Raw genomic sequence first — 26672 nt, 5'->3', positions numbered from 1 at the left:
TTCTCAGAAGCCAGAGGACTCTTCTAGGGAAGCTGGATGTCTCAGTCTGTATTAAAACTGCACAGGGTGCTAAAATAGGCCCCTCCCACCATGTACTGGATGTCAGAGGAGCCTTAAGAAAATACTCCTGGGAGTATCTGACTAGCCATGTGGAAACTAGGCCTTAAATAAAGACATCTCCCTCAGAGAAAAAAACATCCCATTTATGAAATCATGTAAACGTTTTGTCACTAAGCAATATGAATATTAACATGAGTATTACCCGGTTTTGTAAGCATGATCCCAGTCGCTGTTAAATCACTGCATCAGGCTTACCTCAAATACACAAGGCTCTGTCAGCATTTTCTAGAACTTATTCCTCTCTCTAGAAATAAAATTACTGAACATACCTCAAAGCAGGTAATCTGCAGGCCGTTCCCCCAACTGAAGTTTTCCGATATTCATCAGTTATGTGTGAGAACAGTAATGGACCTTAGTTACAAACCGCTAAGATCATCAAATCTCCAGGCAGAATTCTTCTTCTAATTTCTGCCTGAGAGAAAAACAGTACAACGCCGGTACCTTTTAAAAATAACAAACTCTTGATTGAAGGTAAAACTACACTAAGTCACCACATATCTCTTAATACTTCCTTTCTTGTCGAGAGTTGCAAGAGAATGACTGGGGTGGCAGTTAGGGGAGGAGCTATAGAGACAGCTCTGCTGTGGGTGTCCTCTTGCAACTTCCTGTTGGGAATATCCCACAAGTAATGGATGAACCCATAGACTGGATACACCTTACAAGAGAAAAAGGCATACACAAACTGCAAAACAGGTTAAAATAGCTTACATTTTTCTGAAATGTTAACAGTGTACCTACTAAGCTTTAGGAGGATTGCACCCCAAGTAAAAAAGCAATACACCCCCAATTAACAAAACCGGATTAAAAAATGTCTAAAACCGGTTTAAACCCCTATTAGCACCTTGCCACAGCTCTGCTGTGGCCCTACCTGCCCTTAGGGAACGATAAAATGATGTTAAAGCTTCGATTAGGCCCTCAGGATGAATATCAGGACCTCAGGAGAAGTTGCTTGCTGCTTGTCAGTACAACTAAATGCGCAACAGAGGCGCGAAAATAGGCCCCGTCCACCACACTCGATGTGGCTGGGGCCTACCCAAATCCAAAAAACCTTGCCTGAAAGTCATGTGGGTTATAATAACCCCAATATAAGCCAAATGACCCCTCATGCAAATGTCCCTCAATAAAGAACGTTACTCCCAGAACACCCAAACTTTTGTCTTCAAATCTCTCATACAAACTGAGTGCCAAAAAAAATTAAACAAAATAAGCCTTTTATGCAAGCTAGTAAAACCTCTTAACCCTAGGATTACTGCTTACCCTTCCCCTAAAGGGGATACTGTCAGCCTTTCTGATTTAACACAGTCAGCAGAAAAATGACTGAACATACCTCATTGCTGTATAGCAAGAACCGTTCCTCACACTGAAGTTTTCCTGTACTCCTCAGCTCATATGGGAACAGCAGTGGACCTTAGTTACAAATGCTAAGATCATCATCCTCCAGGCAGAAATCTTCATCTATGTCCTGCCTGAGAGCAAATAGTACAACACCGGTACCATTTAAAAACAACAAACTCTTGATTGAAGATGAAATAAAAACTAACAGTTTAACACTTCTTCTCTTTACTCTTCCTGCTTAGAGCCAGCAAAGAGAATGACTGGGGGTGAAGTTAAGGGGGGAGCTATATAGACAGCTCTGCTGTGGTGCTTTCTTTGCTACTTCCTGTCAGGAAGGACAATATCCCACAAGTTAGGATGAATCCGTGGACTCGGTACATCTTGCAAAAGAAATTAAGGTGTTCTAGTAATAAGAAAATTGTGATTAAATTGTGATCCCCCCCCCCCCAGTACAAATAGTACAAAAAGAAAGATTGTACAGTAATACTTGTTTTAAATAAATATAGACTATTATTTGCATTTTAGAACATAATAAATCAAACCAAAGTCACAGCCTGAGAAGATTGTGACTTAAAGGAGGGGGAAAATGTCTTGACAATTTAAAAAAAATATTAAAAAGTTTGGATTTTGTAATTCCAGATATGGGGATTTGTCCTGTACAAGGTTTTTACAGTCCTTTAACTTCAGATATATGTTGGAGGTATTGCATCGACTCCAGAATTTTTATTGTTTAAAAATTATATATAATCCTTTTATTACCCATTCCCCAGTTTTACATAACCAACACTGTTATATTAATATACTTTCCTTCTAAGGGTCCACGAAAACATTCATAACGTATAGGAAATACTTCAGACACTGCAAACAGAACATTGAAATATCTTCCCACTCCCCCTACCGTCCCTGTAATTCTTTGCCTAGTCTACATCTGTAATTACCTTGTATCTAAGGGCTTAGAAATTAGCATATGAGCCTACCTAGGTTTAGTTTTAAAAAAAGAATACCAAGAGAACAAAGCAAAAGTGATTATAAAAGAAATTTGGAAAGTTGTTTAAAATTGCATACCCAAGGATCATGAAAGTTTAACTGACTAGACTGTCCCTTTAATTTTTGTGAATGTTTTTTTTTGTCCTGGTGGGTGGAATAGATTATATTCTCTATCTAATCTAACGCTCTGGGTATTTTGACAAAATATCTGCAAATATGTCTGATTGCTAGTTGCATTTTAAACAGTGTGGTTCCCAGAGTATCACAAAGCTGCTGAAGTGAAGGTCACATGGGATATAGATAAAGGATATAACAGTTAAGAATGTTTAATTAAAAGGGATACTTTACTGTAAAATGTTTCCCCTTGATGTGTTCCAAATGTGTAACCCATACCATACTCTTTAATTATTTCTAAAACTGAGAATTGACAGTGTACATGGCTTCAAAATCCCAACCCTGCAAAATGTGTTTACTTATCTAGCCTCACCAGAAATAAGAAAGTGAACAATGAAAGAATAGAACTTTTGCTAGCGAAATGACAATAGCAGGCCTTGGCTACTCCAGTAAATGAGTCCAGGCTGGCTCCATTGGTGAGGGAATTTAAAGGAATCAAAACACTTAAAACCATTTCACACTCGAATGCTCATTTAATGCAAGATTGTAGAACAAAATGTGTAATTTTAAAGTGTTTTATGTCCCTTTAATGATAAAAACTCCTGTCTTCTCTTGCGTGGGTGGTTAAAATGGTCTTGCAAGAAAACAGGATTGCTAAGAAAAGAAAAATCCATTGGCAGAGAAATAACAAAGACAGGCACTTTGCGTTTATGTTTTCTTTTCGCCTACAATTCAAGCAGTGCAGGAAGAGGACCAATGATTACACATTCCTTGTACAATACATCTTTAAGGTTTAATGATTTCTAATATTACCTGAAACACCCTATTGCGAAGTACAAGTTGACAAAGATTGGTTTAGAACACCTTTAAATAAACAAAAACATAAAACATAAAACATAATTTATGTAAGAACTTACCTGATAAATTCATTTCTTTCATATTAGTAAGAGTCCATGAGCTAGTGACGTATGGGATATACATTCCTACCAGGAGGGGCAAAGTTTCCCAAACCTCAAAATGCCTATAAATACACCCCTCACCACACCCACAATTCAGTTTAACGAATAGCCAAGAAGTGGGGTGATAAAAAAGTGCGAAAGCATATAAAATAAGGAATTGGAATAATTGTGCTTTATACAAAAAACATAACCACCACAAAAAAAGGGCGGGCCTCATGGACTCTTGCTAATATGAAAGAAATGAATTTATCAGGTAAGTTCTTACATAAATTATGTTTTCTTTCATGTAATTAGCAAGAGTCCATGAGCTAGTGACGTATGGGATAATGATTACCCAAGATGTGGATCTTTCCACACAAGAGTCACTAGAGAGGGAGGGATAAAATAAGGACAGCCAATTCCTGCTGAAAATAATCCACACCCAAAATAAAGTTTAATGAAAAACATAAGCAGAAGATTCAAACTGAAACCGCTGCCTGAAGTACTTTTCTACCAAAAACTGCTTCAGAAGAAGAAAATACATCAAAATGGTAGAATTTAGTAAAAGTATGCAAAGAGGACCAAGTTGCTGCTTTGCAAATCTGATCAATCGAAGCTTCATTCCTAAACGCCCAGGAAGTAGAAACTGACCTAGTAGAATGAGCTGTAATCCTCTGAGGCGGAGTTTTACCCGACTCAACATAGGCAAGATGAATTAAAGATTTCAACCAAGATGCCAAAGAAATGGCAGAAGCTTTCTGGCCTTTTCTAGAACCAGAAAAGATAACAAATAGACTAGAAGTTTTTCGGAAAGACTTAGTAGCTTCAACATAATATTTCAAAGCTCTAACAACATCCAAAGAATGCAATGATTTCTCCTTAGAATTCTTAGGATTAGGACATAATGAAGGAACCACAATTTCTCTACTAATGTTGTTGGAATTCACAACTTTAGGTAAAAATTCAAAAGAAGTTCGCAACACCGCCTTATCCTGATGAAAAATCAGAAAAGGAGACTCACAAGAAAGAGCAGATAATTCAGAAACTCTTCTGGCAGAAGAGATTGCCAAAAGGAACAAAACTTTCCAAGAAAGTAATTTAATGTCCAATGAAAGCATAGGTTCAAACGGAGGAGCTTGAAGAGCCCCCAGAACCAAATTCAAACTCCAAGGAGGAGAAATTGACTTAATGACAGGTTTTATACGAACCAAAGCTTGTACAAAACAATGAATATCAGGAAGAATAGCAATCTTTCTGTGAAAAAGAACAGAAAGAGCAGAGATTTGACCTTTCAAGGAACTTGCGGACAAACCCTTATCTAAACCATCCTGAAGAAACTGTAAAATTCTCGGTATTCTAAAAGAATGCCAAGAAAAATGATGAGAAAGACACCAAGAAATATAAGTCTTCCAGACTCTATAATATATCTCTCTAGATACAGATTTACGCGCCTGTAACATAGTATTAATCACAGAGTCAGAGAAACCTCTTTGACCAAGAATCAAGCGTTCAATCTCCATACCTTTAAATTTAAGGATTTCAGATCCTGATGGAAAAAAGGACCTTGCGACAGAAGGTCTGATCTTAACGGAAGAGACCACGGTTGGCAAGAGGCCATCCGGACCAGATCTGCATACCAAAACCTGTGAGGCCATGCCGGAGCTACCAGCAGAACAAACGAGCATTCCTTCAGAATCTTGGAGATTACTCTTGGAAGAAGAACTAGAGGCGGAAAGATATAGGCAGGATGATACTTCCAAGGAAGTGATAATGCATCCACTGCCTCCGCCTGAGGATCCCGGGATCTTGACAGATACCTGGGAAGTTTCTTGTTTAGATGAGACGCCATCAGATCTATTTCTGGAAGTTCCCACATTTGAACAATCTGAAGAAATACCTCTGGGTGAAGAGACCATTCGCCCGGATGCAACGTTTGGCGACTGAGATAATCCGCTTCCCAATTGTCTATACCTGGGATATGAACCGCAGAGAATAGACAGGAGCTGGATTCCGCCCAAACCAAAATTCGAGATACTTCTTTCATAGCCAGAGGACTGTGAGTCCCTCCTTGATGATTGATGTATGCCACAGTTGTGACATTGTCTGTCTGAAAACAAATGAACGATTCTCTCTTCAGAAGAGGCCAAAACTGAAGAGCTCTGAAAATTGCACGGAGTTCCAAAATATTGATCGGTAATCTCACCTCCTGAGATTCCCAAACTCCTTGTGCCGTCAGAGATCCCCACACAGCTCCCCAACCCGTGAGACTTGCATCTGTTGAAATTACAGTCCAGGTCGGAAGCACAAAAGAAGCCCCCTGAATTAAACGATGGTGATCTGTCCACCACGTTAGAGAGTGTCGTACAATCGGTTTTAAAGATATTAATTGAGATATCTTTGTGTAATCCTTGCACCATTGATTCAGCATACAGAGCAGAAGCGGCATGTGAAAACGAGCAAAGGGGATCGCGTCCGATGCAGCAGTCATAAGACCTAGAATTTCCATGCATAAGGCTACCGAAGGGAATGATTGTGACTGAAGGTTTCGACAAGCTGAAATCAATTTTAGACGTCTCTTGTCTGTTAAAGACAGAGTCATGGACACTGAATCTATCTGGAAACCCAGAAAGGTCACCCTTGTCTGAGGAATCAATGAACTTTTTGGTAAATTGATCCTCCAACCATGATCTTGAAGAAACACCACAAGTCGATTCGTATGAGATTCTGCTAAATGTAAAGACTGAGCAAGTACCAAGATATCGTCCAAATAAGGAAATACCACAATACCCTGTTCTCTGATTACAGACAGAAGGGCACCGAGAACCTTTGTAAAAATTCTTGGAGCTGTAGCTAGGCCAAACGGCAGAGCCACAAACTGGTAATGCTTGTCCAGAAAAAAGAATCTCAGGAACTGATAATGATCTGGATGAATCGGAATATGCAGATATGCATCCTGTAAATCTATTGTGGACATATAATGCCCTTGCTGAACAAAAGGCAAGATAGTCCTTACAGTTACCATTTTGAACGTTGGTATCCTTACATAACGATTCAATATTTTTAGATCCAGAACTGGTCTGAAGGAATTCTCCTTCTTTGGTACAATGAAGAGATTTGAATAAAACCCCATCCCCTGTTCCGGAACTGGAACTGGCATAATTACTCCAGCCAACTCTAGATCTGAAACACAATTCAGAAATGCTTGAGCTTTCACTGGATTTACTGGGACACGGGAAAGAAAAAATCTCTTTGCAGGAGGTCTCATCTTGAAACCAATTCTGTACCCTTCTGAAACAATGTTCTGAATCCAAAGATTGTGAACAGAATTGATCCAAATTTCTTTGAAAAAACGTAACCTGTCCCCTACCAGCTGAGCTGGAATGAGGGCCGCACCTTCATGTGGACTTAGAAGCAGGCTTTGCCTTTCTAGCAGGCTTGGATTTATTCCAGACTGGAGATGGTTTCCAAACTGAAACTGCTCCTGAGGATGAAGGATCAGGCTTTTGTTCTTTGTTGAAACGAAAGGAACGAAAACGATTATTAGCCCTGTTTTTACCCTTAGATTTTTTATCCTGTGGTAAAAAAGTTCCTTTCCCACCAGTAACAGTTGAGATAATAGAATCCAACTGAGAACCAAATAATTTGTTACCCTGGAAAGAAATGGAAAGTAGAGTTGATTTAGAAGCCATATCAGCATTCCAAGTTTTAAGCCATAAAGCTCTTCTAGCCAAAATAGCTAGAGACATAAACCTGACATCAACTCTGATAATATAAAAAATGGCATCACAGATAAAATTATTAGCATGCTGAAGAAGAATAATAATGAGAATCATGATCTGTTACTTGTTGCGCTAAAGTTTCCAACCAAAAAGTTGAAGCTGCAGCAACATCAGCCAATGATATAGCAGGTCTAAGAAGATTACCTGAACACAGATAAGCTTTTCTTAGAAAGGATTAAATTTTCCTATCTAAAGTATCCTTAAACGAAGTACCATCTGACGTAGGAATAGTAGTACGTTTAGCAAGGGTAGAAATAGCCCCATCAACTCTAGGGATTTTGTCCCAAAATTCTAATCTGTCAGACGGCACAGGATATAATTGCTTAAAACGTTTAGAAGGAGTAAATGAATTACCCAATTTATCCCATTCTTTGGAAATTACTTCAGAAATAGCATTAGGAACAGGAAAAACTTCTGGAATAACCACAGGAGATTTAAATACCTTATCTAAACGTTTAGAATTAGTATCAAGAGGACCAGAATCCTCTATTTCCAAAGCAATTAGTACTTCTTTAAGTAAAGAACGAATAAATTCCATTTTAAATAAATATGAAGATTTATCAGCATCAATCTCTGAGACAGAATCCTCTGAACCAGAAGAGTCATCAGAATCAGAATGACGATGTTCATTTAAAAATTCATCTGTAGGGAGAGAAGTTTTAAAAGATTTTTTATGTTTACTAGAAGGAGAAATAACAGACAAAGCCTTCTTGATGGATTCAGAAACAAAATCTCTTATGTTATCAGGAACATTCTGCACCTTAGATGTTGAAGGAACTGCAACAGGCAATGGTACTTTACTAAAGGAAATATTATCTGCATTAACAAGTTTGTCATGACAATTAATACAAACAACATCCGGAGGAATAGCTACCAAAAGTTTACAGCAGATACACTTAGCTTTGGTAGATCCAGCACTAGACAGCGATTTTCCTGAAGTATCTTCTGACTCAGATGCAACGTGAGACATCTTGCAATATGTAAGAGAAAAAACAACATATAAAGCAAAATTGATCAAATTCCTTAAATGACAGTTTCAGGAATGGGAAAAAATGCCAAAGAACAAGCTTCTAGCAACCAGAAGCAATGAAAAATGAGACTTAAATAATGTGGAGACAAAAGCGACGCCCATATTTTTTTAGCGCCAAATAAGACGCCCACATTATTTGGCGCCTAAATGCTTTTGGCGCCAAAAATGACGCCACTTCCGGAACGCCGACATTTTTGGCGCAAAATAACGTCAAAAAATGACGCAACTTCCGGCGGCACGTATGACGCCGGAAACGGAAAAGATTTTTTGCGCCAAAAAAGTCCGCGCCATGAATGACGCAATAAAATGAAGCATTTTCAGCCCCCGCGAGCCTAACAGCCCACAGGGAAAAAAGAGTCAAATTTTTGAAGGTAAGAAAAAATTATTAATTCAAATGCATTATCCCAAATATGAAACTGACTGTCTGAAAATAAGGAATGTTGAACATTCTGAGTCAAGGCAAATAAATGTTTGAATACATATATTTAGAACTTTATAAACAAAGTGCCCAACCATAGCTTAGAGTGTCACAGAAAATAAGACTTACTTACCCCAGGACACTCATCTACATGTTTGTAGAAAGCCAAACCAGTACTGAAACGAGAATCAGCAGAGGTAATGGTATATAAATAAGAGTATATCGTCGATCTGAAAAGGGAGGTAAGAGATGAATCTCTACGACCGATAACAGAGAACCTATGAAATAGACCCCGTAGAAGGAGATCACTGCATTCAAATAGGCAATACTCTCCTCACATCCCTCTGACATTCACTGCACGCTGAGAGGAAAACCGGGCTCCAACTTGCTGCGGAGCGCATATCAACGTAGAATCTAGCACAAACTTATTTCACCACCTCCATAGGAGGCAAAGTTTGTAAAACTGAATTGTGGGTGTGGTGAGGGGTGTATTTATAGGCATTTTGAGGTTTGGGAAACTTTGCCCCTCCTGGTAGGAATGTATATCCCATACGTCACTAGCTCATGGACTCTTGCTAATTACATGAAAGAAATTATGCTTTCCTGATCATTTTCTTTTCTTCGGACAGGAAGAGTCCACAGCTGCATTCATTACTTTAAGGAATTCAGAACCTGGCCACCAGGAGGAGGCAAAGACACCCCAGCCAAAGGCTTCAAATACCTCCCCCACTTCCCTCATACCCCAGTCATTCTGCCAAGGGAACAAGGAACAGTAGGAGAAATATCAGGGTGAAAAAAGGTCCCAGAAGAACAAAAATGTACTGCCGCCCCATAGATAAAGCGCGGGCGGGAGCTGTGGACTCTTCCTGTCAGACGAAAAGAAAATGATCAGGTAAACATAATTTAGGTTTTTCTTCTTAAACAGGAAGAGTCCACAGCTGCATTCATTACTTTTTGGAAAACAATAACCAAGCTAGAGGACACTGAATGCAAACCAAAGGTGGGTACAAAAATGCGGCTCCTTTGAAAGGCACCACAGCCTGAAATTACCCGACACCCTACAAAAAACTATAACGATAAGGGAAAACCGGAGCCCGGGTAACCACTCATCAGTTACACAACCTGCAAAGCCGTGCTAGAGACCACTCAGACACAGAGTCTGCTGAGCATAAGGCCTCCAAGGAGTCAGCCCTGAGGCACTCCCACATTCCGAAAAACCTCCATCAACCCCCGAGAGGGAGAGTAGAGGAACCCAGGAGATCCGAAGGACCATCCAAAACGGACAAATAAAAAAACTGGTCAAACTATCTACCCCCGCAAGGGAGAATAGAGGCCCCATGATAAATCCACAAGATAATTAACATAGAGCAACCCAAGGTCGCTGCAGGCCCACTGTCCAGGGAACAAACTCCCCAGGAGGTCAAGGACCAGAAGATAAGTTCAAAGTCAGGAGAAAACATCACTAGGATGACCGGAAGGCCACCCTCATCCCTGACACAGCACCATACCAACTATGGTGTTCCAGAAAACCCGCAAGTTCCCCCTTGTGATCTAGGCAAGACAAGACCCATCAGGTTAAGCATAGACAAGCAAAGACAGGAAAACCATCACAGCAGCTTAAAAAGAGCTCTCCAAGAGGGCACAGAGCCACCTATGACAAACTCGCGATGACCCTTCCACAGGACACAAAGCCCTCTTAAGTCATCATGGGACTCATCCAACTGAAAGTGCTGAAAAATTTCGACAACAGCTCCCAACCAGAAAATCCATCCTGGCAACAGCCACCACCAGTAGAGAGATTGGCACTAAGAGTCCCCCCAACAAAGGGGAGGACAGATTCATAAAAGTAAACGGTCCATGCTGCAAAACAGACTGATCCCCGACCTTCCTTCCAGTATAACGGTCCCAGTCCAAGGCTAGAGAAAGACCCTTTGTAGACAAGAGTCTCAGACCTTCGGAAGAAAAAAGGACGGATCTACGAGGCATCAAAGCCCCAGAGTAGAAATCTGACAGCTACTGAAAAATTAGCATGCCACCCTGAACCATGGCAGGAATCTCATGCTCGGGTCCAAGGATCCCTACACTGCAGCCTTCCATAAGAGGGAACACTCCTCAAGGGAAGAAAGCACTCTGACCCACAGCATTCAGATACCAGAAATCAATTCCGTGATACTGAGAACGCAAGAGAGGGGAAAAAAACCTATGAGGCAAGAAAAATAAGGACCCACAAGCCCTTTAAAGATACTGAGGTATCTCCAACTAAGGAGAACATGTAAACATCGCTTCCCCACCCTAGGTGAGAAGATGATGATTAAACCACATAAAACACCCTACTAGAGGCCAATCCTCGGCCAATATTGTCAGCCCAGTTGGATAACAACTGGAGCCTACTAAGAAGCATCAGATGTTCCAGCAGACAAGTAGGTACCCATCAGAAAACCTCAAACTGAAGCCTTAGGATAATATTAATATCTCATAAGAGTCAGAAAACCTTAAGGTTAAGCACAACCGTCCATACCCTTCCCAGGCAAGAGACATGGTCCTAAGCCGGAGTCTGTGAAAAACGGAACCGATCAGAAGATCTGAAGCCCCTGAGGAACCCATAAACTGCCTCCTATGGTTAGGAGCGCACCCAGACAGAGCCTTCCGCCATCTAAAGTCCTTAGATGTTAAGTACCTAGCAAAATCCACCAACCCGAAAGTCTGAAAGAACGCCCGACTGGTTTATGAAAGGGCCACCAGCACACTTGAATCACAAGGTAATCCATGTAGAAAGGCCAGACGACCTGACCCCAGGCTGACAGGCTAAATGGTCAGTTTCCTGACCTCAGACAGGCAAAAAGACTGTAACTGACCCCAGACCTCCTACCATCAAGCCCGAAGGCTAGATCTGCAATAAGATCGACAGGTAGCACCCGAGAGTCAAAAGACCCTGGTATGACAAGGGGCAGTTCTTATCTGGAGAAGACGACAGTCTCCAGAGATCCCTGCAAGATCGGTATCCCGACATCTTTGAAATGGAACAACGGGAGCCTCACAGCTCCAGGTAGAACGGCAGGGAGACCCTTGCAATCCACACAGTGGAGCAAACAAAACACTGAGACAAAGAAGGAGGACATGTCCACTCTTCCCTAACAAATGACCCAACCCAAGACGGGAGGGAAGAAAACATCGCCACCGCTAAGGAATGCGACTAGGCTACAAAAGTCATCATCCGGAGATACCGCAAGTGAAGACGCAAATCGTCCAATATTCAGATACTAGCCTCTGGAAATCAATCACATCCCCAGACTTCCAAAGGAATGGAAACCCGCTGTTCTGAGTTCCCAGGGACCCTAGAAACCATAACAAAATCTGAAAAAGTGGGTCACGCATCTCAAGCAATATCGCAGAAAAAAACAACTTATATTGGAGCACACAACCTTCCTACCAGAAGCGTTGGATCTATGCCCCAGGCCTTAACTTTGTTGTAGGATCCGAGTGCGGAATACATAACACTAGGCCTTAAGAGATCCCTCTTTCTTTTTTTTTTTTTAAGCCGACAGGCTACTCAGCACCACAAGGGTGACATGAACCCAAGAAACAGTAGACAGCGCCCAACCAGTACCTGCCTGGTACAAGAGCACCCCAGAATCTATCTACGGTCCAAGAAAAAATCGGCCCAAAGGCTCGATAATAAGAAATAGAAACATAAACTTTGACTTAACCAAAAGTGCAGAACTTCCGAGGAAGTGCCCATGCCACCACAAGATCGCAAGTATAGGTTCCAGAGAAAGAACGTTCTCCACGAAAGTTATATCCATGAGCTTTATACAAATGAAATGAAATACATCCTATTCGGATCTAAATTAAAAGTAAGGCAGCACCCGTGGGTGAACGCCCAAGGGAAAAAAGGTTACGCCCAACCGGACCAGCTGATCAGAAGGCCCCCTTCACCCAAGCTCAGAACTGGAACCGATACATAAAATAAAGAAAAACGGAGACGACGAGATTAGCTTCATCCCCATCCGTCTATCCAGGTTGCCATCCCGCATCTAAGGCCTCGAACCCCCCCCCCGGCCCACTAGGACTGGGATCCTCTAACAACCTCAAAACATGTATTAGTAGGACACAAAGACGTGCCAACCTATAGCGGAAAGCAAAATTATCCCTCGCCGGATCGACAAACGACTCCAGCTCAGAGGCCCCCGCTTCCCCAGGAAGCCGAACTGAATTGGGCAATCCCCCGCCCAGCGGGCCCTGGTTGACAGAACACGGACAGTATCTTAGAAAGATTTCACTTGGGAGATACAAATGCGCCAAGGCCGCAGATATGGCCATGTGGAACCGTGCCGTAACCACTGGAGGAAACAGACCACCTTCCGGAGAAGGAGTAAAGATCAAAGGGACACCTGCATGCGTAGAGTTTCTGGGACACGCACCTCGCAGGACCTAGCATCCACGGGGGCGGATGGCTGCAATCGGAACATAACTGATGGGCATGGATAACAAAGCCATTTCATATTCATCACAAGACGCATTCTCCGCATCGGAGACATCTGTGTCTAAAAAGTCAGAATCCTCCATCATGGGATTACAAAAATGACAAATGGTAACTAACACATTCTTTACACCCCCAATGGCTGGGGCACTCCCCACCTCCTGTGAACCAGACAACCCACGAGCCTTAAACTCTCTCTGTCGCCACACGATCAGCATACCGAAGTGAAAAAGCAACGTAACCTCACCCGGTCACGAGGTGCACCGTGTAAGTCATAAAATAGCACGCAAATCCAAAGATCGGGCCAAATGACGATAAGGCTGTTAATGTTCCAAAAAGTCCTGAGCCTAAAGTATTACTACGCATCAGCAGATAGAACCACATAATAAACATGATTAAAGTCCCCACTGTTCAATAACCCCCCCTTAGAGGATATTAACCCATGATTCCTTATTTTAAGATAAATGGAGTTCCACTGGGACCCTACCTTTACGTTAACATCACATTCACATAATGAAGTAAAATTAAACAATCTTACCGGAATCTTCGCCGTGGAACAGGAACACGGCCCTTCAAGTGTGACAGATAGTAGCCTCGCTTCTGACATGGATTTGAGTGATCAAAAGCAGGCAGCGAAACTCGTCAACGCTGATTGCCAAGGAGTTATTAATATGAGTCAGGATGGTTTCGCAGAAAAACTCTCCCTGCATCTCCGGACTCTAACTTTTACCCAGGCTCTCACTGAGAGGCTGACAGGACTACTTAAAACTCCAGTCCCATTTCGAAGAGTACTACCCTCCATAAAAAACTACTCCGAAGCCTTCTAACACTTCTCTGCCAACCTCCTGGGACGAAAGGCAAAGAATGACTGGGGGATGAGGGAAGTGGGGGAGATATTTGAAGCCTTTGGCTGGGGTGTCTTTGCCTCCTCCTGGTGGCCAGGTCCTAAATTCCCAAAAGTAATGAATGCAGCTGTGGACTCTTCCTGTTTAAGAAGAAAACATGTTTTTTGCCCATAAAGACAAAGTATTGTAGTGTTAGGAGTAGGACCAGTCAAAATTGGGACACCTTGTAAGCAGAATATGGCCACATTGTGTGACTAAGATCACAACTTAATTTAAACGCATAGGTGTTTTTTTTGCAGGCAATTGTTTGCAGAATAGAAAAATATTTTTGTTTATTTGCAAGTGTATGTGCGCCAATACGCCCTGTTTTGTGTAACTGTTCTGTGAAGGACAGGTAATGAAATGCTGATAGGTCCACAGAAGTGGCACATTTGATGGTAAAGAAAGGTGAACGGCATTCATTAAGCAGTAAGAGAAATAGGAAAAAGCAACACTTTAAGGAAAGCAACATTGTCAAGCGGGGGGGGGGGGGGAGGAAGATGGGTTTGAAGTATCCTTTATCTGTTTTAAACAAATAGTCTAGAATACTCTAATAGTTAAAGTGCGAAAAATCAATTCAAAAACACTTTGTTTTCACTTTGTATCACATGGTGATACTTGAATAATAAATTTTTATTGCATAGCATTTAGAATACGCTTCTGACTAGATCACAGGTTACCCTATACATTAAAAAAACAACAACTAAGCAGCACACAAGTGCAAATTTTTTAAATATGCTATTCATGCTTTATTATGAGCAAAATATGTTAAAGAGACAGTACACTAACATTTTTCCATTAATGTATTATCAATGACTTGTTATACCAGCTGCAGAGTATAAAATGTATGAGAAACTGCATTTTCAGGTTTATTTGTGTATATGTAGTAGCTGGTTTTGTGCATTTAAACCACAGCCTACTACAATGGGTTGAGCTTGCAGGTAATATATCTCATTGTGTTCTCACTTTATGTACTTATACTTGCTTCATTATATTTGTCTGGAAATCCAAAGCTCAATACTTAGAGAGAACAATGGAAAATTATGATTTTATTGCTCAACTAATCCTGTACCCCAATGGGAGTGTAATTTATTCTGCTGGCTGTGTTCACATAGGCTTATCAATAGCGTAGACTCCAGTATAGAAACTTTCAGTATAGGTGGGGAAACCACATTCTAAATCATCTATTCAAATGTCGAAATAGGGGCAAAGGAGCTACTCTAAACAATTTAATACACTAGCAGGTAAAATAGATCACTGAGAACAATTTAAAGGGAAGAACATTTTTGGGTAAACTGTTACTTTTTGTATCTAAATAACCAATGATATACTTTCATGCAAAGTAAAACAGCAACTTTCCAATCTCAAGTGACTCGTTAACCAAATGTATTTGTGTTTTGTAAAGGTTTCTCAGAATTTAAGTATGACCTCTTAAAGTATAAAGAGGATGCAGCAAATCCTTCTTTAGCTCAGATGCAGCCAGCAGATGCTCTGCAGTATTCAAGTGGGTAAGGGCAGAATGGGGATTACTTGTAAAATGCTTAAATGTGCCAGTGGCAGTGAGGGTGAAACAAATTATAAAAACTGCACTTACTCATGGCCCCTTTTTTTCCTTTGCGCTCCTTCGTGTACTGCTCCTTCAGTTTATTTATCAGACCCTGGTCTACATCCCAAACCTCTGCAGTTGGGGACAGGACATCCTTATCTGCATGCAGCATGTTAGTGAGAAAGAGAGCACAAGTCAGCCATGGTATAGGTTAGTAATGCTTTAAATTAATAGGAAGGTTATTAAAAGTTAAGGTGTGAAACTGTACAGTGCTTTTAGGACACAGAGTAATAAAGCAAAGGGCAAAATATACTCTACTGCCAAACAGACTGAAAACATGCACAGTCTGATGAATTACACAGCTTAGTAAACATATTCCATATTGACTAAAACCCCAGCAGAAGGGATATTACAACAGCTGAAACATAGCCTGGAGGTTTTCACCAGTTTAAAGTTCAATCTTAGAAAATAGTTTAGCTTTGAGAAGACTGACATTTTTATAAACAAAAAGAGCAGGATGCAAACAATTCACAGAAAGAAGAGCTAACAAGACTAGATGGTAGCAAGGCATGGCAAATCTTCCTTAAGAATACATCGGTGCTGAACATCACAATATAAGACTGGTCAGCTCAGTAAACTTAACTGCACTCCATGGGCTCCTTCCATGACACTCACATAATGTCAATCTATATAGAATTTACGGTTATCAAATTTGATTAGTTTCCATGATATTCTGTGTTGAAGGATATATCTAGGTAGGCATCTGGAGCACTACATTGCAGGAAATAGTGTTGCCATCTAATGCTCTTGCAAATAGATAACATCCTTGAAAAACTGCTGCCATATAGTGCTCCAGAAATTTCCCTGCTCCTAAGCAAACATCTTTTCAACAAAAGATACTAAAAGAACAAAGAAAACTTAATAGAATTAGAAAATTGTTTAAAATAACATCCTCTATCTGAATCATGAAAGAAAAATGTGGGGTTTCATATCCCTTAAATTATGAAGGAACATAAAAATAAGGCAACAAAACAATGAAAAATTGGTTACAGTGTACAGGTGGCCCTCGGTTTACGCCGGTTCAATTTGCGCCGTTTCAGAATAACAACCTTTTTTTTCAGTCATGTGACTGCTATTGAAAATCATTGGAAAGCAGTGCACTAATTAAAATAGCCAGTAGGTGGAGCTGTCCGCTTGTGTTGCAGCAAAGTAATGCAAGCTTAGCAGACTGAAATTGATTTGTGTACACAGAGCAGACCAGACCTATCGAGCAACAAGATCTAGCAGCCACTTCCCTTTTATCTTCCTGACCAGCTGCTTGAGGTGAGGGTGCCTAACTGCCTATTAATCACTGTAGATGGAAATGCATAGAATAGGTGCAGACCCAATATTATCTAACATGCTAACAATGCAGAGAACTGTTTGCAGAAAAATGCAAGTAAAAAAATGTTTTTGTTCATTAAACTTAGTTTGATGATGATAGAATCTGTTGTGTAATTATTTTATTAGGTGATGTTTAGCAAATGTTTTTGTTCATTAAACTTAGTTTGATGATACAATCTATATTATTAGGTTTATAATGCTGTTTAGCATTTAAAGTCTTCATTTCAAAGCTTTAAAAATAATGTATTAGATGTTACTTATGACAATTTTGAGACGGGTCTGGAACCTAACTCCCTCACTTCCCATTGGCTTACATTATAAACTGGGTTTCAATTTACAACGGTTTCGATTTACAACCATTCCATCTGGAACCTAACCCCAGTGTAAACTGAGGGCTACCTTCTTTTCTAGACAAAAGACAATTTAGTACAGCATTCCCAGGGGGGGGGGAAAACAGGTAAACAAATTCTAATGTAAAAGGTGTGCAACTGCCCAGGTGTCATGAAACATATAAAAAGTAACCCTCAAATTAGCATTGTGGAGGCAGCGATATTTCATGAATAATAAAATGTAGGTTCATTTGTAAGAAGGAAGGGGAAAAAAAAATCCAGACGGGTTTAACTTCCACTAGTACCATAGTATATTGTTCTATGGAACCATATACAAATGAAAGCTGCTTTTCAATTATGAAATTGTATATATATATTTCAAATAAACTTGGCATGTAAAACCTCAGTCCTTCAATGCTTTTTATCTGCCCCACAATTTCTGATCTCGTCCTAGTACTTTGTGGCCTTCACAACAAAGTAGAAAGAAGGGGTATTTTAGAGTCTTCACTAAACTTTCTACAACTAAAAAAACACAAATTTTAACAAAGAAAATAATAAATAATCATGATGATGATAAAAACAAAAAAACATAAATGACACTTACCCGATAATTTAACTTCTTTTTGTATGAGGAGAGTCCACAGCATCATTCTGCACTGTTGGGAAATACTGAAACTGGCCACCAGGAGGAAGCAAAGACACCCCAGCCAAAGGCTTAAATACTCCCCCTACTTCCCTCATATCCCAGTCATTCTGCCAAGGGAACAAGGAACCATAGGAGAAATTTTAGGGTATAAATGGTGCCGGAAGAGAGAAACTAATTTTGGTCCACCCATCGGGCTGTGGACTCTCCTCATACAGAAGGAAATGAAATTATCAAGTAAGCATAATTTATGTTTTCCTTCTTAATATGAGGAGAGTCCACGGCATCATTTCTTACTGTTGGGAAAACTATACCCAAGCTCTAGAGGACACTGAATGATAACAGGAGGGGTAAAAGAGAGGCGGACCCTAATCTGAGGGCACCACAGCCTGTAAAACCTTTCTCCCAAAAGCTGCTTCATCCGAAACTTGTAGAATTTGGAAAAAGTATGTAAGGAGGACCAGGTAGCCGCCTTACAAATCTGATCCATAGAGGCCTCGTTCTTAAAGGCTCAAGAGGAAGCCACCGCTCTAGTGGAATGAGCCGTAATCCTCTGAGGAGGTCTAAGTCCCGCTGACTCGTAAGCTAAGCGTATAACACTCCTCAACCCAAAAGATAAGGAAGTCGAAGAAGCCTTCTGACCCTTACGCTTCCCAGAGTAGATAACAAACAAGGAAGAAGTTTGCCTAAAATCCTTAGTAGCTTGAAGATAAAACTTCAAAGCTAAACCACATCCAGATTATGAAGTAAACGTTCCTTCGAAGAAGAAGGATTAGGACATAAGGAAGGAACCACAATCAGACACTACCTTAGGTAGAAAACCCAAGCGGGTACGTAGGACAGCCTTATCAGTGTGGAACACCAGATAAGGAGGCTCACATTGCAAGGCAGCTATTTGAGAAACTCTGCGTGCCAGCGCAAATGCCAATAGAAAAAGAACCTTCCAGGACAACAATTTAATGTCAACCAAATGCATAGGCTCACACGGAGCCCATTGCAAAAAGATTGCACGTCAGGGAGCTCTGCGAGCCTCTTGTGCAGCAAAACAGAAAGGGCCGAAATCTGTCCCCTCAGGAAAATGGCAGAAAGGCCCTTCTCCAGACTCTCCTGGAGAAAGGAAAGTATCCTGGCAGCTAGGGTTGCACTGATACCATGTTCTTAAGACAGAGTACAAGTACCGATACTTTTTTTCAAATACTCACCGATACCAATTACCGATACTTTATTTTTATTTATATTTTTAGCTTCTTTATAATTATTTACTATAACTCAAGACATTTTGAAATAATTTAACAGTTTTATTTAATTGTTGTCACAAAGTTCGCAGAACATGTTTATAAATAAATATTACAATAAATATATTAACAACAATCAATAACAGCTGCAGCAGTTGGGGCTGGAAACCTACAATTGAAAGGGGGTGCAATTGGGTTGTAGGGTGCCTAAATAACATCAATCTGACATTTGTATTTAATACAAAGTAATATAATTTTTAATTCTGAAAAAAAAAACATTGGGGAAGGAGTGTCCCATTTGCATTCTACTGACACAGCAGAAAATAGGGCTTGTCTTCATATTTTTCCAGGGCTGCTTTTTATTCCCAGTCCAGCCCTGGCTAAGGATGTTCCTCAGATTACAGTAGGTTTTGAGCACAATTGTTCAAGATGAGAACTAGAAGTATAACAGGCAATCTATCAATTAGAATAATTTTTCAAAAGTTAGTGGCAAGTTCTTATTAAGGAACAGAAGCATCTCTGCATGTTCAGCTATAAGTCTGTTTCTTTTATCAGTAAGGACGTTTGACGCTAAGCTGAACAGTCTTTCACTTTTCACACTACTGCGTGGGGCAGAAAGATATTTTTGAGCCATTTTAGCCAGAGCTGGAAATCTCAGTTTATTAACTGCTCAGTACTTCAGGGGTTTGTCTGAATGAGGTACAGTGATCTCTCCCAGGTAGGCTTCCATCTGTATTGTAGCAGCTTTTGTAGCACTGCTCTTAAACGTACAATAATACAAATAACAGCAATTTGTATTGGCAGAACAGAAGTGAACAATTTTTAGTTAAGTCTTCACACCAGCTTAAAATGAAATGGGAACATGCAGTTTGAAAATCGCCACAAGATGGTGTATGGTTAAGAGGTGGAGGTATCTGTTTAAGTATCGGTGCATTTGCATGAGTAAAAGTACTCATGCAAATACTTGGTATCGGCACCGATACGAGTATCGGTGCAACCCTACTGGCAGCCTTAACCTTATACCAGGCTAAACCACGCTCTTCAAACCAGAATAAGCTCACCACACCTTATGATAGATGCGACGAGTAACAGGCTTACGAGCTTGAATGAGTGTGTAAATAACCCTCTCAGAGAAACCTCTCTTAGCTAAGAGTAAGCGTTCAATCTTCACGCAGTCAGCCTCAGAGAATCTAGATTTTAATGAACAAAAGGACCCGATTCCAGCAGATCCCTGTGACAAGGCAACTTCCACAGAGATGAGGACATCCCCACCAGGTCTGCAAACCACATCATTTGCGGCCACGATGCAGCAATCAGTATCACTGATGCCCGTTCTGCTTGATGCGGACCACTACATGAGGAAGAAGTGGTAACGGTGGGAAAATGTAAATTAGAGCGAACCTCCAAGGCCCTGCTAATGCATCTATTAGTTCCGCTTAAAGATTTCTGGACCACGACCCATATCTGGGTAGCTTGGAATTGAGCGGGTACCCCATGAGATCTATCTCCGGCGTCCCCCATTTGTTGCAAATCTCTGCAAAACACCTCGGGATGGAGAGACCATTCCCCCGGATGAAAGTATCGTCTGCCAAGGAAATCCGCATCCCAGTTGTCTACACCCAGAATGTGGATCGCTGACAGCGAGCAGTTGTGGGCCTCCGCCCACTACAAAATCCGAGATACTTCCCTCATTGCTAGGGAGCTCCTCGTTCCCCCCCTGATGGTTGATGTAAGCCACCGAAATTATGTTGACTGATTGGAATCTGATAAACTGGGACGAAATCAGAAGAGGCCAAACCTTCAGAGCATTGAAGATTGTTCAAAGTTCCAGAATGTTCATCAGGAGGAGAGATTCATCTCCAGTCCACAGGCCCTGTGCCTTCCTGGCAACCCAAACTGCTGCCCATCCTGATAGACTTGTGTCCGTAGTAACAATCCCCCAGGATGGTCTCAAGAAGGATGTCCCTTGGGATAGGTGATCAGGACAGAGCCACCAGCAGAGCGATTCTCTCGACTGTTGTCCAGAGAAATCTGTTGAGACAGATCCGAATGATCGCTGTTCCACTGACTGAGCATGCACAGCTGAAGTGGTCTGAGATAAAGTCTGGCAAAAGGAATGATGTCCATGCTGGACATCATGAGACCATTCACCTCCATACACTAAGCCACAGAGGGCCTTTAAGGAGGTCTGGAGGGCAAGACAAGTGGAAGTTAGCTTGTAACGTCTCTGATCTGTAAGGAAGATCCTCATGGATATGGAGTCTATTATAGTACCCAGGAATTCCACCCTGGTACTGGGAATAAGAGAACTCTTTTCTAAGTTTATTTTCCAACCATGAGATCGAAGAAGAAACAGAAGATATTTTGAATGGTCTTCTGCCAGACAACAGGATGGCGCTTGAACCAAAATATTGTCCAAGTATGGCGCCTACTGCTATACCTCTGGTTCTGGTCACTGCAAGCAGAGCCCCTAGAACCTTCGTAAAACCTGTTGGGGCAGTAGCTAGACCAAACAGAAGTGCAATAAACTGGAAGTGCTGGTCCAGGAACGCAAACCTTAGGAACATGAAGTGTTCCTTGTGGATAGGAACATGAAGGTAAGCATCCTTCAGATCTATAGTGGTCATTAACTTCCTGAACTAAGGGAAGGATAGACCTTATTGTCTCCATCTTGAACGAGGGGACAGATAGGAATTTGTTTAAGCACTTTAGGTCCAGAATCAGGCAGAAAGTGCCCTCCTTCTTTGGGACCACAAAAAGGTTTGAATAGTATCCCAGACCTCTTTCTGCAAGAGATACCGGGACAATGACTCCTAGGGAGGAGAGATCCCTCACACACCCCAGAAAGGCTTCTCTCTTTTCTGGCATGGAAGACAGGTTTGATAGGAGGAATCTGCCACTGGGTGGATGAGACTTGAAACCTATCTTGTATCCCTGAGCTATGACATCCAGGACCCACGGGTCTTGCACGTCCCCAAACCAAGCGTCCGAAAAGAGCGACAGTCTGCCCCCTACGTGATCCAGAAAGGTATCGCAGCAGACCCTTCATGCTGACTGTCTCTGCAGGCTTCTTACTTTACTTGGATTTATTCCAGGACTGAGCTGGTTTCCAAGTACCCTTGGATTGCTCTGGCTTTGAAGAGGGCTGCTGATGTTGGGATTTATCAGAACGAAAGAAACGAAAATTAGGACCTTGTCCCTTAGTCTTGTTATTATCTTGCGGTAAAAAGGCACCCTTGCCTCCAGTAACCGTGGAGATAATGGAGTCCAGGCCTGGACCAAATAGAATCTTTCCCTTAAAGGGGAGGGAAAGAAGTCTGGACTTAGAAGTCATGTCCGCAGACCAGGACTTCAGCCAGAGTGCCCTACGGGCTTGAACAGAAAAACCTGAAGCTTTAGCATTCAGGTGAATAATTTGCATATTAGCATCACATATAAAAAAATTAGCCACCCATAAGGCCTTAATTCTCTCCTGGATCACGTTGAGGGGACCCTCCACCTCGATCAACTCAGATAAGGCGTCGCACCAGTAGGTAGCCTCTTCAGCAACCTCAGCAACAGTCGCTGCCGCTTGAAACAAATATCCTGTATGTTGAAACATCTTTCTTAACCCCTTAACGACCGAGGACATGCAGGGTACGTCCTCAAAAAAAGGTCAGTTAACGACCAAGGACGTACCCTGCACGTCCTCTGTGTGGAAAGCAGCTGGAAGCGATCCTGCTTGCTTCCAGCTGCTTTCCGGTTATTGCAGTGATGCCTCGATATCGAGGCATCCTGCAATAACCTTTTTTAGCCATCCGGTGCAGAGAGCGCCACTCTGTGGCCCTCTCTGCACCAGACATCGGCGGCTATATCCGTTGGTGGGTGGGAGCCGGTGTGGGAGGCCATTGATGGCCCTGGTGATGTGAGGGGGGCGGGATCGTGGGCGGGGATGGCCGGGGGCACGCACGGGCACGTGCATGGGAGGGCTGGGGCGGGCGCGTGCACAAGGAGGGAGCGGGTGGGAACCGCTACAGAAAAATATATATTAAAAGTGTGAAAAAGTGGGGGATATAAGTGTATAAAAATACATCAGTCAGGGGGTGGGGTTTGGTCTGTGTGGGGGGGAGCTACACTACAGAAAAAGCACCAAAAAAATAAAAAAAACATTTCTTTTGCAAACTGGGTACTGGCAGTCAGCTGCCAGTACCCAAGATGGCCCCCAATAAGGCAGAGAGGGAGGGTTAGAGAGCTGTTTTGGGGAGGGATCAGGGAGGTTGGGGGCTAAGGGGGGATCCTACACAGTAGCATATGTAAATATTTTTATTTATTTATTTGTTTTACTTTTATTTTAGTACTGGCAGACTTTCTGCCAGTACTTAAGATGGCGGGGACAATTGTGGGGTGGGGGAGGGAAGGGAGCTGTTTGGGAGGGATCAGGGGTGGGATGTGTCAGGTGGGAGGCTGATCTCTACACTAAAGCTAAAATTAACCCTGCAAGCTCCCTACAAACTACCTTATTAACCCCTTCACTGCTAGCCATAATACACGTGTGGTGCGCAGCAGCATTTAGCAGCCTTCTAATTACCAAAAAGCAACACCAAAGTCATATATGTCTGCTATTTCTGAACAAACGGGATCCCAGAGAAGCATTTACAACCATTTGTGCATAATTGCACAAGCTGTTTGTAAATAATTTCAGTGAGAAACCTAAAATTTTGAAAAATTTAGCGTTTTTTTAATTTGATCGCATTTGGCGGTGAAATGGTGGCATGAAATATACCAAAATGGGCCTAGATCAATACTTGGGGTTGTCTACTACAACTACACTATAGCTAAAATTAACCCTAGAAGCTCCCTACATGCTCCCTAATTAACCCCTTCACTGCTGGGCATAATACACGTGTAGTGCGCAGTGGCATTTAGCAGCCTTCCAATTTCCAAAATGCAAAGCCAAAGCCATATATGTCTGCTATTTATGAACAAAGGGGATCCCAGAGAAACATTTACAACCATTTATGCTATAATTGCATAAGTTGTTTGTAAATAATTTCAGTGAGAAACCTAAAGTTTGTGAAAAAGTGAACAATATTTTTTTTATTTGATCGCAATTGGCGGTGAAATGGTGGCATGAAATATACCAAAATGGGCCTAGATCAATACTTTTGGATGTCTTCTAAAAATATATATATATACACATGTCAATGGATATTCAGGGATTCCTGAAAGATATTAGTGTTCCAATGTAACTAGCGCTAATTTTGAAAAAAAAGTGGTTTGGAAATAGCAAAGTGCTACTTGTGTTTATTGCCCTATAACTTGCAAAAAAGCAAAGAACATGTAAACATTGGGTATTTCTAAACTCAGGACAAAATTTAGAAACTATTTAGCATATGTTTTTTTTGGTGGTTGTAGATGAGTAACAGATTTTGGGGGTCAAAGTTAGAAAAAGTGTGTTTTTTCCATTTTTTTTATAGTAAATATAAGATATGATGAAAATAATGGTATCTTTTGAAAGTCCATTTAATGGCGAGAAAAACGGTATATGTGTGGGTACAGTAAATGAGTAAGAGGAAAATTACAACTAAACACAAACACCGCAAAAATGAAAAAATAGCCTTGGTCCCAAACGGACAGAAAATGGAAAAGTGCTGTGGTCATTAAGGGGTTAAAGGGACACTGAACCCAAATTTTTTCTCTTGCGATTCATATAGAGCATGCAATTTTAAGCAACTTTCTAATTTACTCCTATTATCAAATTTTCTTCATTCTCTTGGAATCTTTATTTGAAAAGCAAGAATATAAGTTTAGATGCCGGCCCATTTTTGGTGAACAACCTCGATTGTTCTTGCTGATTAGTGGATAAATTCACCCACCAATAAACAAGTGCTGTCTGAACCAAAAATTGGCTGGCTCCTTAGCTGATGCCTTCTTTTTCAAATAAAGATAGCAAGAGAATCAAGAAAAATTAATAGGAGTAAATTAGAAAGTTGCTTAAAATTGCATGCTCTATCTGAATCACAAAAGAAAACATTTGAGTTCAGTGTCCCTTTAACCAAGTTTCTATCTTCTTATCCATGGGCTCTTAATACGACGAACTATCCTAAAGCAGGATAGTAGTGTGTGTACCAAGCGTAGAGATAGCGCCATTCACCTTGGGGATGGAACCCCACAACTCCAATTGAGAGTCCGGGACCGGGAACAATTTCTTAAAGGAAGAAGGGGAAAATGAAGAACCAATCCTTTCCCATCTTTACGGGAACCGGGAAAGTTTGTGGTACAACCCTGTCCTCGTAGACCTTATCTAATTTAGGAATCAAAGTTTCCTCAGGCAATTTCGGCTCTGGAACCTCTTAACGTAGCCAAAACTTCCTTCAACAGAAAAGGTAAATGTTCAATCCTAAATCTAAAGTCTGGTTCCTCCGCAGCTGGAGGTTTAGAGGCAGCAGATTCCCATCCAGAAAGAGCACTCTCCGAAGTATCAGAGACGCCTTCATCTTCGGATAATCTTGTATCAGTTAAATTCAATAAACTAGTTGATGACCCCTGGGAACAATAGCAATATTTGAACTTGCTCTTAGCGGGGCGAGATATAGCACTAAAGGCCGCAGCCACTGACGTTTGTAACTGCTCAGTAAAGTCTGGCGGTAAAAGGCCCCCTCCAAATGGAGGATAAGGAGTGCTACGGGAAGCTGCATGTGTATTAGGAGATGACTGCAGGGTGCGCACCTCACAGGACAGAGACCCCTCAGAGGTGGATGGCTCAGTGGTATCAAACATATTAACCTTCTTTGACATGATTACTTTATCAAAGCATGTGGAACATAATTGAGTGGGTGGGTATACTGCAGTCTCCTCAAAATATAGACAGGTATTAGACTTATGTAAAGAGGGAGTACCCTCTAACGCATCTGATTCCTCCATAGCTTGCACTTACAAAGCAGACTATTGATTAATAAGAAAAGGCCAAACGGAGAAACCGCTTCTTCTCCGGTAAACCGCACGGTCAGGAAAAGAGGAAGAACGTGTGACCACACCCGGTCACGTGGTGTGCAATGCAGGACCGCCCCTGCTATAATAACAAAAAAGTATGTCAAGCCTTTCATCTCACACATGTCGCAGCATAATCAAATAAACTTTTGTGATTAATCCCCACCGTTCAATAATCCCCCTCCGGAGATATTACCCTTGATTCCATACAGATAAAAGGTGCCACACTGTGACCCTGTCTTCTTGCGTTCTCATATGTGTAAAAAAAAAAAAAAAAAAAATGAAACGATCTTACTGGAATCTATGTTGTGGAACAGAAACACAGCCTCTCAAATTTGACAGTCCTGCAGCATTGCTCCTGACATGGACTTAAGTGACGGAAACAAGCAGTGAAATTCGTCAACACCGATTGCTTAGGAGCTGATAATAAGAGTCTGGATGCATTTGCAGAAAGACTCTCCTTGCATCTCCAGACTAACATT

General features: G+C 41.4%; 1 protein-coding gene across 2 annotated transcripts in view; it reads right to left on the bottom strand.

Moving 5' to 3' along the window:
• STRN3 (striatin 3) overlaps positions 1-26672 on the bottom strand; it is a 532215-nt gene that overhangs the window by 161787 nt on the left and 343756 nt on the right. The window contains exon 8 of one of the 2 annotated variants that reach the window (XM_053697936.1): positions 15680-15790. The exons of the other annotated variant lie outside the window; for it this stretch is intronic. Within the exon in view, the coding sequence (XP_053553911.1) occupies positions 15680-15790 (111 nt within the window). The remainder of the gene's footprint in view (positions 1-15679; positions 15791-26672) is intronic. 2 annotated transcript variants of the gene reach the window in all.

Source organism: Bombina bombina, chromosome 1 (assembly GCF_027579735.1).
Source record: "Bombina bombina isolate aBomBom1 chromosome 1, aBomBom1.pri, whole genome shotgun sequence".
Lineage (NCBI taxonomy): Eukaryota > Metazoa > Chordata > Amphibia > Anura > Bombinatoridae > Bombina > Bombina bombina.
This window is presented reverse-complemented; position numbering and strand designations above follow the sequence as displayed.